Source organism: Hipposideros armiger, unplaced genomic scaffold (genome assembly GCF_001890085.2).
Source record: "Hipposideros armiger isolate ML-2016 unplaced genomic scaffold, ASM189008v1 scaffold_12, whole genome shotgun sequence".
NCBI classification, from domain to species: Eukaryota; Metazoa; Chordata; class Mammalia; order Chiroptera; family Hipposideridae; genus Hipposideros; species Hipposideros armiger.
Genome location: NW_017731362.1, coordinates 4,597,043 through 4,609,331, shown reverse-complemented (window position 1 = coordinate 4,609,331; position 12,289 = coordinate 4,597,043). Strand labels below are relative to the sequence as shown.

The window sequence follows — 12,289 nt, the reverse complement described above, 5'->3', positions numbered from 1 at the left end:
TTCAAAGTGCTTTATAAAATACTATTAATCTTAAAATATCTAAGAATGTTTGAGTGAATATCTTATATTGGTTTTGCTGACAATCATCTTAAATTTTTGCGTATATATGAAAATTCCAAAATACAAGTTCTGGACCTGATAGAATGTCTTCATACATAAACAGCAGCATTAGAAAAATTTAAGAAACATTTCAAAGCATCAAAAATAATTTAAATTCCCAATTCCCCCACATCAGATTTCTAGCCTGCCTTTCTTCCATTCACTTCCATTGGTTATACTAGCTGTGCTAATTATTAAGGATAGAGAATGAGTAATTAGGGAATTGGCCAAGGCTTTTCCCTTGATTTCTGTGAGATTTAATGTGATGAAATCTTCGAGACCTGCCCCTCAAAATTACCAGCTTTTAGGATTTTAGGGAAGACACTGTCAGATAGCAGAACTGGCTATCAAGTTGGAATTAACGAAATACAGTCTCTTGAAATACTGCTGATTTCAGTATTTACTGAGGCCCTGAAACATATATAATATAATCATTTTAGTCGTGTGTGTATGTGTGTGTTAACAACTCTTTATTAAAATATCACTGTGAATAAGTTAAATTATGGTTTTTCAAAAACACAGTAAAATAGAAGTTAAAAAGACTTATTGTACGTTGCCTGATGTCCTCACAACTTTTAACCTGCCATTTGTTGTAGAGCTAATAATCTGAGTTTACCTGTCTTATAATATCTGAATTTTTCAAGTTGACATACAAGTGCCAAAGTCTTTTAATGAGCTATGTAAGCTACACATATGCATTCATTTATTTTGCTTATGTATTTGTTGAGCACCTTCTATATGCCAGGCACTGTCCTAGGCACTGGTAATAGACTGATGAATATGTTTGACCTGGCCCCTGCACGCCTAGAGTTTATAGTCTGATACAGTTCTGTGATAATTGCAGTGAGAACACTGAAGCTTATGAGAGGATTTCTCTTTGCATCTGCTTCCCACCTGACTTGAAATTTAATTGAAATTGGGAACTAGAAAGAAGTTAGAAGATTTTCAATTCCTCCATTGGAAAATATGCAGTTTATAACAGTGTCCTCTTTAACTCCTTTTAACGCCTTTTGACTCCTGCTTTCCTTCTCTATTTTGGTGTTTTCTAACTCATTCACAGCTCTTCTTTTGCAACTTTCAAAGTGCGAGATTTAGTTTGGATGCCCATGTCACATAGGAATTTATACCAGACATAATAGATATTGAGGAAACACACCTTAGGTAGGTAAGCACCTTATATCTCAGAGGCAAAAAATAGGGTCCAGAGTGGCTGCTTGGGCAGAGAAACAAAGAGCATTCGGGTAAACTGGAGGCCGTGTAAACTGGCAAGTCCAGTTAGAATTCACAGGGATTGGGAATTAGACACCAAGATGTTTTACAGTAAGGACCAGACTGATGTTCAGAGGCTGGTTAATTGGTACAGAATGAGCAACAAGAACGACCTGGATACTAAGCCAGCAAATACCCAAGGCTCATTCTTCATCCATGATTCTTCCCTGAGTCAGAACTGGAATTGGTCTTTAGTAGGGTGATAGAATTTAGGCAGGCTGGATGAGATTTGTAAATACGTCCTCAAATTTCTAACATCTTGCATACAGAGGACATCTTGGTTTAGGCCTCACTTTACCATTATATTGCTGTGTTGTCTGAATACCTCTCTGAAGTCCAATTTCCTCATCTACAAATTAATAAAATACATGCTCTTAAAGGTGCCTTTGAGTTCTTTAATTCATGAATTCTATGTAAAAGTGAGGACTTGGCCTTTTTTTTTTAGTCTTACCCCTTGTCTTTTTGTTCACAGAAGCTGCTTATTTTTCTTTGATGATGAAGGGACCAGACTTGATTTTAATTGACTCTAAGTGTTTTTATGCATAAAACAGAATATTGAAATACTTTATTTATAAGCGAATATAATTCTACAGCTTTTCCAAGCATTATAAGGATAATGTTTCTAAGTGAAATAGCCTATTGCTCTTTCTGGAACAATATAATCTAGGCCTTTATCATAATATGTAAATTGGAAGAGCTTTAAACAGAGGAGATACAAAGAAAGAAAGGAGTAGCTGTCTAAATTCTTTTAATACCAAGAATCTTTGAAGACATATCTGTCTGAGGAGCTTTCTAGAATCTATGCCCTGAGTTGGTAGACTATGTCATTTTTCTGTGAAATGAAAAATAAGTATGAGCTTCTGTAACTGAGAATTGTTAAGAACTATTCCTTAGAATTGGTTCTCTACTTACCGATAATGTGTGTGACCTTGGGCAAATGATTTGACAAATTTAGTTTTCTCATCTGTAAAATGAGAGAAAGAACTACATCATTGCATTTATTTTTATTTTAAATTTAACAAACACCTACATAGTGCTCACCAAGTGCCAGGCAATATTCTAAAAACTTTACAAATAATAACTCCATCCTTATAACTACCCTCTGAAGATGGATACTATTATTATTCCCATTTACTAGATTGAAAAACCAAGGCAAAGAGAGGTTGTGTAACTTGTACAAAGCCAGAAAACTAGCAAGTAGAACTGGTTGCCTGACCTCAGAGTTCATGCTCTTAACTATTACTCTATGTTACATCATGAGAATTAAAATGAGGAAGCACTTAATAAAACATTTCACAATTTAAAATGATGGTGATCACCTTTGTTTGAGTGAATGTTTGGATTATATAACAATTAAAATGTATAGCCAGTTTTCAAAGAGCTAGATTATTACAAAAATCATACATATGACTTACTTGTTCAGATGGCACCTTTGAATATTGTAATGCTTTAATCATAATTTTAGCCTCGGTGGTTATTGTATAATGTAAATGTACAGCAGATATATTTGGTTGCATTCAACAAACCACATGCAATTCCAGAAAATTGCTCTTATAAGGCAGTCCATAATAAGTTTGTTTACAGATTACTTGCTTTTTTTCATAATAGGTGCAAATTATGAAATTTCATAATTTCATAAAATTCAGTTTAAGTTTATTGTTGCTTAACAACTAAAATATATGTGCTGCCAAAGCGAGAACGCTTAACAACTAATAAAGAATATTTTTGTATGTTAAGATACTCTTCTGTAAGCAAAAATATTTATGTGTAACTAATATCCATAAAATAATAGTGCACATATAAAATTGCTCTTTTGTTTACAGCCATGGCCACTATTTTTTTATACTTGTCACTAACATCAACTTTGCCTTTTATTCTCTGCTTAAAGACTTCTCATGGTGTATAAATCAAGTTACACTAGAAATAAAGAAAACTGGATTTTACTTTGCAGCAGTTATACCACATTAAGCAAGAAAGTGATGTCTTTGTACCTTATTTTCTTCATCTAGAAGTAAGGTGGATTAGACTGCATGATTTCTAAGATCCTTTTCTCACTCAAAACACAAACACAACACATACCTTTGAGATTGGAATGTATAGATTAGAAACCAAGAATATTTAGGTGTGTAGAATTTAACCCATTAGGAGATTACATCCATGAAATACTAAGAATATTATTATAAAGAAATGGATGGGTTGCTGTAAAATAGTGCTGAGTTTTTCCTAAAATGACAGTTGATTTGCACTGATCTGCCCTTTCCTTTTTCATGGTGACATTTGTGATCAGTGTCCCAAGTGTGGGAGAAGGTTGGCTGAAGTTAGTAGTACAATCTGTCCGTGGAACAGAGTGAAACTTAACCCACGTGGAGGTGCAATTTGTGCCCTTAAGATTGTGTGCCAGCATCGTGAAGTAACCATTCACAGCCTAAGATGGCTTACAAAGTTCTGGGGAAGAGAACGTAGTAAGTGTGGAAATGAGTTAGGAAAGAGCTCTTTTGTGAAAGAAATAGGGAGTAGAGAAAGCTCTTCAGAAAGCCCAGGATTGGTGGAAAGGAGAGGGGGAATGATGTTTGTTAGCCAAAAAAGAACGAGCAATGAATGGCACAAGGTGGGAAATAAGTAGGGCATGGTGTAGAGAACAGTTTGGCTGAAACAGAGCGGCCATGTAGGAATTAATAAAAGATGAGATGAAGAAGCACAGGTGGAGACAGTTGAGACTTCAAAGGTGGAGCCTAAAGCAGGGTCACCTCAGTGTATAGCTCCCAAGAGGCAGCATTCACGTCAGACTCTGGCAATGCTTTGTGTGGTGGCCCTGCCCTAATGTAGGCTTGAGAGTTTACATTGGACTGTTGTAGTAATTTAGGTGTGAAGTAATAAGAACCTAACTAGAGGATTTCCCTTTATTTATTTATTTATTTATTTATTTAAATTTTAGGTGATTTTCTTGAGGTTAAAAAGGAAGTGTTTAATTGCAAGATAAATTTAAAACAACAAATTAGTAAGATTTAGTAATTGGATTTCAGGACCATAAAGAGGGAAAAATCTCCTGCTCCCGTCCCATAGACTTAGAAGGGGACTTCTTGTTTTGGGGATTTGGAAACAATTTTGTATGAGTGATGATATTGCATATTTAATACTTATCTTGTTTTTATAGAAAGGGCTATTGTGAAACATGAATGGTTTTTATGTTAAGAGAGGACTACTAGGAAAGTACGCTTTTGTATTTATCATCTACACCCTTCAGAATAATTGACAGTGTATGTCATATCTGTCCAATCTTCCATCATCACCATCTACTGAGATGGCCATTGTCAAAGTCACCAGTGACTTCTTATTATCAAATCCAGTGGTCACTTCTTTGTTTATATTTTATTAAACGTCACCAGTGTTTGAGACCATCAACCACACCCTTCTTGAAACATTTTTTTCCCCCTTGTGGCTTCATGATCCCATATATGACAGCTCCTTTTACTGGTTCATCATCTTCTACCAGATTGCTACTTGTTGGAGTGCCCTAGGGCTCTGTCACAAGTTTCCTACATATTCCTCTAGGTAACTCTTGACTCTAAATACTCTCCAAATGCCAATGTATCCCCAAACTGTATCCCCAAACCTGCACAACTGCAGTCATCTCCTAACTATACCTACTTTGATTCTTTTTCCTGTTCTATCAACATAGCAGCCAGGGTGATCATTTTAAAATGTAAATCAGATTATGCCATTTCTCTAGTTAAAACCGTCCAATGGCTTCCCATTGCAGTTAGGATAAAATTTAAAATCCTCGCACTGTTTCAAAATCTTTTATAATCTAGTCCCTGATACCATTCTAAACTTCATCTCCTACCACTTTCCCTCTCTCCCACTGCCTTTCAGCCTCACTTACCTTCTTTTAGTTCTAGGGACATTACCCATTTATTCTCACCCTAGACCCACTGCTCAGAATGCTCTTTCCCCTAATTTCTAAATGGCTTGTTCCTCAGATCTCACTTTAAATGTTATCTGCTCAGAAAAGCCTCCCCTGAATACTTGGTATAAGGCATTCACATAATAACTCTCACATCGCTCTTTTTACAATTATGGCATAGCACTTAGTACATTCTGATACTTTGCTTATTAATTTATTTTTGTTTTTCTCTGCCACCACTAGAATATAAACTCCAAGTCTCAGTGTATAGGAAAGTGCCTGGCACACAGTAGGTGTATAATAAATATTTGTTGAATAAATGAAGTCTTAATACCTACATACTGGTTACCTCAACTGAGAGTCCAATTCTTTGGTGTAACCTCTTCTGCTGATCTTGACACCCATTCTCAGATCCATCCATATATGTTTTTCATATTAGTATGAGATTCTAGTTTTCACCTAACTTTTTAAAAAGTTCAGTTTTAAAAAGGAAGGGAGGAAGTGGGGGAGGGGAAGAAAGAGAAAGAAAAACACTAGAACCAGTCAGTATGCTGTTATTTATGTATGGCTTCACAAATTTTTATATTAGATAACCAAACTATGACGTACCTACTAGGGGTTCTACAAAACAATAGCCAATTAATTAAAATATTTGACACTAGGTAATGCTTTTATTTACATGTTATTTTTTAGTTAATAGGCCTTATCATTTAATACCAGTCAGAGAATAGTAATTTACTTAAAATTTAGTTTGTGTATTTGCTTTATAAGACTGATAATATTTTGCTGTACATATATATACCTTTCTATGCATGTATGCCCATGTGATCACACAAGCACATGATCATAACATCTTTCTTTTGAAACATTGTGTTTTCACTTACATTGTAAATACCTTTACGTGTCAGAAGTAGATCTATATCATTATTTTAGGTATAACTGTACCACAATGTATTTAGCCACTCCCATATTGTTGTACATTTAGGTTTATTCCAATTTTTTTAATCGGTATAAACATTTTAATAAATATCCTTGAACATTTCAGCTTGGTGTGCTCGTTCTATTATTTCCTTGAGAGAAATTCATAGGAGAATTTTTATTCCTATTCTAGATTATCCTCCAAAAGGACATTATTTTTAGAGAAACCTTCTTACTAGCAATTCCCCAGGTCACTGTCATGCTTACCTTGCCTTTTTATTCCATGTCATGAAGGGCGTGGGATCTTTTACTACGTCGGCAGGCTTTAGAAGTAAACTGAACAGCAGCCCAGTGATGGGTAAGACATTCTTATTCCATTCCCTTTAGACAGAGCTTTGAAGTAACTCTGCATTCTCCTGGGTTTTGTTCTAAATCAGTAAGTGTGTTGGTTTAGAGGGGCTCCTGGTTAGGACCTCCCAAGAGGGAGGTTAGTGGTTCTGGCCTCTGCCTCTGGGTTTTTTCTGAGCTACTGCTGAAGAGCAGAGAGTCATAGACTCTCAGAGTTGAAAGAACCCTTGCAAGTCTAATCCAGCCACCACTGGATGTCTAAATCCCTTCAAGGACACCCCTGGCAAGTGTTTATCAGTCTGTCCTTGAACATCCCTGATGATGATGAATTTGCTTCCCAAGTTAGTCCATTTCATCTGTGGATCACTCTGATTTGTTCAAAGCTTTCCCAATGACCAAATTGTTCACCTCTTTTGTTGGACAGAATAGATGGGGAACTTTTAAGAAAATGGCTAAACTCCCGAGGCAGGAGAGCTGCCATTAAAGAAGCAGCCAGTCCAGTTGTGACTGCCAGTCAGACTGTGGTGTTAGCACAATCCTCATTGAGGGCTTGAGGGTGCAAGGGAGTCTAGAACTATGTTTTGATCGATTAATTCCTAATCTCCAATGATCTGTCCTTCATAGCCTGTGAAAATCTGTAACATCCTTTCTGTTTTATTCAGTGTTATGTTTTACATCAAATAATTTCTCTTCTAAAACCTGTAACTAGTCGGTAAGCCTAGCAGTTCACATTTGTCTAGATTTGAAACACTTTTTGTTTTTGGAAAGGTAAATTATCTTTAGAGGCCCAAAAATCATAACTTATTTCTGGAGTAAGCTGTGTATCAAAATATCAAGTTATATCTCTTGAATTTTCTTTAGCATGACGTGATAGTTCCTAGTTACTATTCATACATATTCTTTACGACAGTAAACTCTGCTCTTTGGTGTTTTGGACGGTGACATTATCAAAATTTTAACTGTAGCTTTTCAAATGACTACTGGGATTTAGTATTCTCATTTATTAAAATTCAGATCACCCATAAATTTTTCCTGACAAATTCCTAAAGGTTGTCATCACATAGTCACAAGCACTTAGATAGTTTTTATGTGTTTCATAATACCCTTGTATAATTCACACTAATCCTTGCAATGCTTATGTAATAGTTACATAGATAACTATCATCATCTTTAATTTTTGTTTCAGATTTTTCATATAAATAGTCACTATTCTGGCTAAATTCAATAAGTCATCCAAGGGATTGCAGATTATGGTTTTGGAATTCTTTGTTAATTTACTACCTGAAGAGATAATGACCAAAGCACCCAAATTTTAGTCAAATGTTATATTATTCAAAAGTGTTTTTTCATAACAGTTCAGTTTTTATCGCATTGGACTTTATGATTCCTAGTGCGTGAGTAAACCATTCCCTACTAGGGCTTTGGAGATGAATTATAGTTTTTCAGACATAAGGATAACAAGTCATGGAGTCCTGGGAGCCCACAAGAAAAACACTCTAAAAAACACACTCCTACCTCCTCATGCCCTTCCCCCTTTCCTAATCTGATCTGGTAGTTTTCTCTCAGCAGTGGAAATACTATAAATCTTTTTTTAAAGTAGAAATACATAAATATGAGACATTACTTAGGCTGTGGGCCATCCTTGGTAGCTGACATCTTGGCATCCCTCTGCATTCTATAGATGAGGAGGCATGCTCTGCCACAATTCTTAGCTCTCTAAGATTACCTCACAAACTGAGGGAGGAAACCAGATGAGCTCAGAGAAATATCCTGGGAGCTAAAATTATTCCAACAGCCCATGGCAAGCCTGAGCTAGCCTTGAAAACCTGCAGAGCCACCAGAGAAAGACTGAATGGAATCCTTTTTACATCTTTTGCTTGCTTCCGAAGGACACCATGATTGAACTCAGTGAGTCCCAGGAGACCCTTGATTTATGACCTCATTGGTTCCTAGAGAAACATTAGTTGAAAGTTGAGACTTCTCTCTTTTTTCCAGTTGGCACATTATTATAAATTAGGGTCCGATTCCTGGAAATTAATTCTATACCATCAATATTCCAAAATACATTATTAAAATATATGTTAAATATATGTTCTTTTCATTTACATTTTTATGAACATAAAGTATGTAAAAGCAAAATTTATAGCCACGATGAAAGAAAGCACATATGGGGTGGTTAAGAACCCAGATTCTGGAGCCAGACTCTGTAGGTTCAAATTCCAACTTTGCTACTTAGCTGGGCGATGTTGCCCAGGTTACTTAACCTTCTCTGTGCTTCAGTTATCTATAAAATGGTGGTAATAGTCCCCATCTTCAAGAGCTGTTCTGAAGATTGAATGTGTTAATGTACAGAAAGTACTTAAAACTGGCAATGGCCTTGACAGTGTTACTAAGGAGTGTTGGCTCTTATGTGTTACAAATGGTCATTTTAGGGAAACTTTTCTGAATGGCCTTAAAATACCAGCTCAATAAAATTGACTTTCAAGGCTCCTTCTTTTCCAGACAAGCCTTCTTGAGGCTAGAAATAGGTATTCTTTATCATGTCTTTCAAGGCTGTTCACAGTCTAGCCCCAGTCCTGCCTTTTCCACATTTTCTCTATAGAAATTGTCCATTCAAGTTGCATGTTCTCTGTCGTGGTTCTACTCAACACCTACCTCTTTTGCAAAATTTTACCTTAGTATTTGTTAGATGCTGTAATCTTCTGTTTGTTTTTACTATCATCTCTGAATCATAAACCCTTTGAGACTAGGAGGTATGTGCAGTGTAACACTGTGTCCCCCTATGACCTAATACAGTGTAGTAGGGACTTAAAATATGTGTTGATTAGTCGAACTGCACGGCAGACTGAATTTTGTTCGTGTGCATGTGTGTGTACATATGTGTGCAGGTTCAACCTGTGTAGCAGGTTGACAATTTTGAAGATTAAAACTGTGTTTAAAAACATTAGAGCACTTGTGAGAAATTTTAAAATTATTACAAATAAGTGAATATGGCTGCAGGTTTGATTGTTTGGAACTGTGTAGTGACCAAAAAATATCACACTTTCATATACTGCGATTTGGGGTGCATCTCCTGCAGGGTAACTACAGCGTGTCTCCCTCTGAAGCTCCTGTTACTGTATAGGAAAGCAGAGAAGGGCCCCGTGCGTCACCGAATTAAGGCTGTAAGAACAAGGAACAGGTTAAGGAAGGGAGAAGGGAGAAAAGGGGAGAAGCATGCATTTGGATGTTTATCTTTTTAAAAATATATGACATGAAACATTTTAACCTTTGGCTGTTGGTGAAGTTTTGTGTGCGAAAACTGTTGTACTTGACATCCAAGAACATAATTATCTGTAGGATTAAAAAGATATCCATAAAGCTTAGGTATTTTAACTGAAGTTTACATAAAAATGATTTCATGCCATAATTTTAACCAGCCTTGTCTTAACTGGAATGTTGAATTATCCACCGGCTCCTGACTATGTGTCTTGTGAATCAAGAGTTTACTATATTTCAATAGCCTCATTTTTATTCTCTTTTCACTCTTTATTAATGAATATACTTGAATATGAAATGTTTGTGTTTTCTTTTTAAAAATTTTTGTTGAATATGGAATGTGACAGTAGCTATTTGAGGCATAAAAGATGAGTTCTGATGAAGAGAACATTAAAGTGAGGGCTCTTCTTTTGTTTTTTTTTTTAATACCAGATACTCTAGATGAATATTTTGAATACGATGCAGAGGAGTTCCTGGTCTCTTTGGCCTTGTTAATAACAGAAGGACGAACCCCTGAATGTTCTGTAAAAGGTCGCTCCGAAAGTTTCCATTGCCCTCCAGCACAGTCCTGTTACCCAGTAACCACCAAACATGAGTGTAGCGACAAGCTGGCCCAGGTAAAAACTGTGTGTTGAATGCTTTTTATTTTTATTGTTTATGTAACCTATATAAACTTTATAAATTCTGTCATCATTTTGTTATAGCATCATTATAATGTTCACATTTAAATATAAAATTGGTCACAACCATAAAGAAAAAAAATCCTAATCCTGGACCATAGCCAATAACCGTGACTTTTAGACAAGGCTCTTGAAGGCACAGTAGGTAACTTTGCTGATCAGCAGGCAGGTGGGCAGCCAATTTCCTATCTGCCTTTTCACGCACCAGATTTAAGATTCTGTTTGCTACTGTGATTCACCTTTCTTTAGAGTATCAGCCCTAGCTGATGGACTTTATATTCTTGTGTATTTAGTAGATTGATGTTAATGATTATTTCTCCACATTAACCAATTTTCCTTTTATGTGTCCCCCTTTTTTTTAATGGGAGGATACTTTTTACTATCACATTAATGTTTTTGTATAATACTGTTAAAAATATTTATTTTGGTAAGTAGTGTATTATTTGCTATAAGGATTTTCCTCCCAGTTAGTTTCTTAAATGTATTCCAAAATTTTAAACTTTTACAATCTTGTATATTTTGAGCATTTAATGAAAATGAGTTTTTAATATTTTCATCTTCACTTAGAATGAATCTTTCCTCTGTAAGGCTGATGTAATTAACAAACTAGGCAAGGCTGGGCCACCTCGAGGCCTGTCAGCCATTGTGTATGGCAGCTGTTTTCCTACATGATGGAGCAAAGATAGTCCCCCCCCCAAGAAAATTTGCATCATAAATGTTGCTCAGTACTGATCCTTGTACTCCAGAACTCACTAGTGTTAATTCATTATTTAATGCGTAAACCTAAATAGACAAGCCTGAACAAGTTCTACAATTGATGCCTCATTTCTCATACAGATGTAAACTTTACAATTATAATTTTCAAATTTAATGTAAAACTGTGTGTGTGTGTCTGAGACATTTTGCTTATATTCATTTTCTCTAAGTGTCGCCAAGCCAGACGAACCAGGTCTGAGGTTGCGTTGTTGTGGAAGAACAACCTTCCAATCATGGTGGAAGTGATGCTACTGCCAGACTGCTGCTATAGCGATGATGGGCCCACCACAGAAGGAATTGATCTGAATGACCCTGCAATTAAGCAAGATGCATTATTGTTAGAAAGATGGATATTGGAACCAGTTCCTCGACAGTAAGTTGTAGAACTGAGTTTGAAGTTATTCTTGGTAAATCAGATTTTCCCACTACTTTCAATAAATTATGTTAATAATATATGCTGTCTTTGAATCACTCTATGTAGTAAAATTTAGATATTTGGTACTTATGTGACTTCAAGTGACACTGGTAAATCCACTCCTATGCTCTTAAAAGCATGCTTCCTGAGTAATATGTTTATTGTAGCTTCTGTTTTTTTAAAATTCAGTCATTTTGTACTTGCTGACATTTAGATGATGCTTTTTTTTACTTCCCTTAGGAGTGGCGATCGATTTATTGAAGAGAAGACTCTTCTATTGGCTGTCCGCTCTTTTGTGTTTTTTTCTCAATTAAGTGCTTGGCTGAGTGTTTCTCATGGTGCTATTCCACGAAATATTCTTTACAGGTATGTATAGGCAAAAAAAAGATACAGTGTGTATTCAGCTACGTTGGTTAGCTGTTCAGAAGTTGAACTATCATTCAGTTATTTTCTTCATTTCTGAATAAGTGGATAAAATTTACAAATGGTCTTCTCAAAACAAGTTAGAGAAATGTAGATGTGAATCAGTATGAATTTTGTTTTTTGGGTTAAATTTGGTTTAGAATAGTTTTCAGAGAACTTTTAAGCTTACTTTAGAAAACTAACAATGGACTTAGTGCTGCCATTATAAGTAAAATAGAA

The 12,289-nt window shown here is 35.7% G+C and overlaps 1 protein-coding gene across 10 annotated transcripts in view; it reads left to right on the top strand.

Moving 5' to 3' along the window:
- ATOSA (atos homolog A) overlaps positions 1–12,289 on the top strand; it is an 85,511-nt gene that overhangs the window by 51,216 nt on the left and 22,006 nt on the right. For all 10 annotated transcript variants that reach the window (XR_002126502.1, XR_002126501.1, XM_019665118.1 and 7 more), the window contains 3 exons: positions 10,229–10,413; positions 11,403–11,605; positions 11,888–12,013. Coding sequence is in view for 8 of the 10 variants with exons in the window: in XM_019665118.1 (XP_019520663.1) it covers positions 10,229–10,413; positions 11,403–11,605; positions 11,888–12,013 (514 nt within the window). In the remaining 2 variants the exon portion in view is untranslated. The remainder of the gene's footprint in view (positions 1–10,228; positions 10,414–11,402; positions 11,606–11,887; positions 12,014–12,289) is intronic.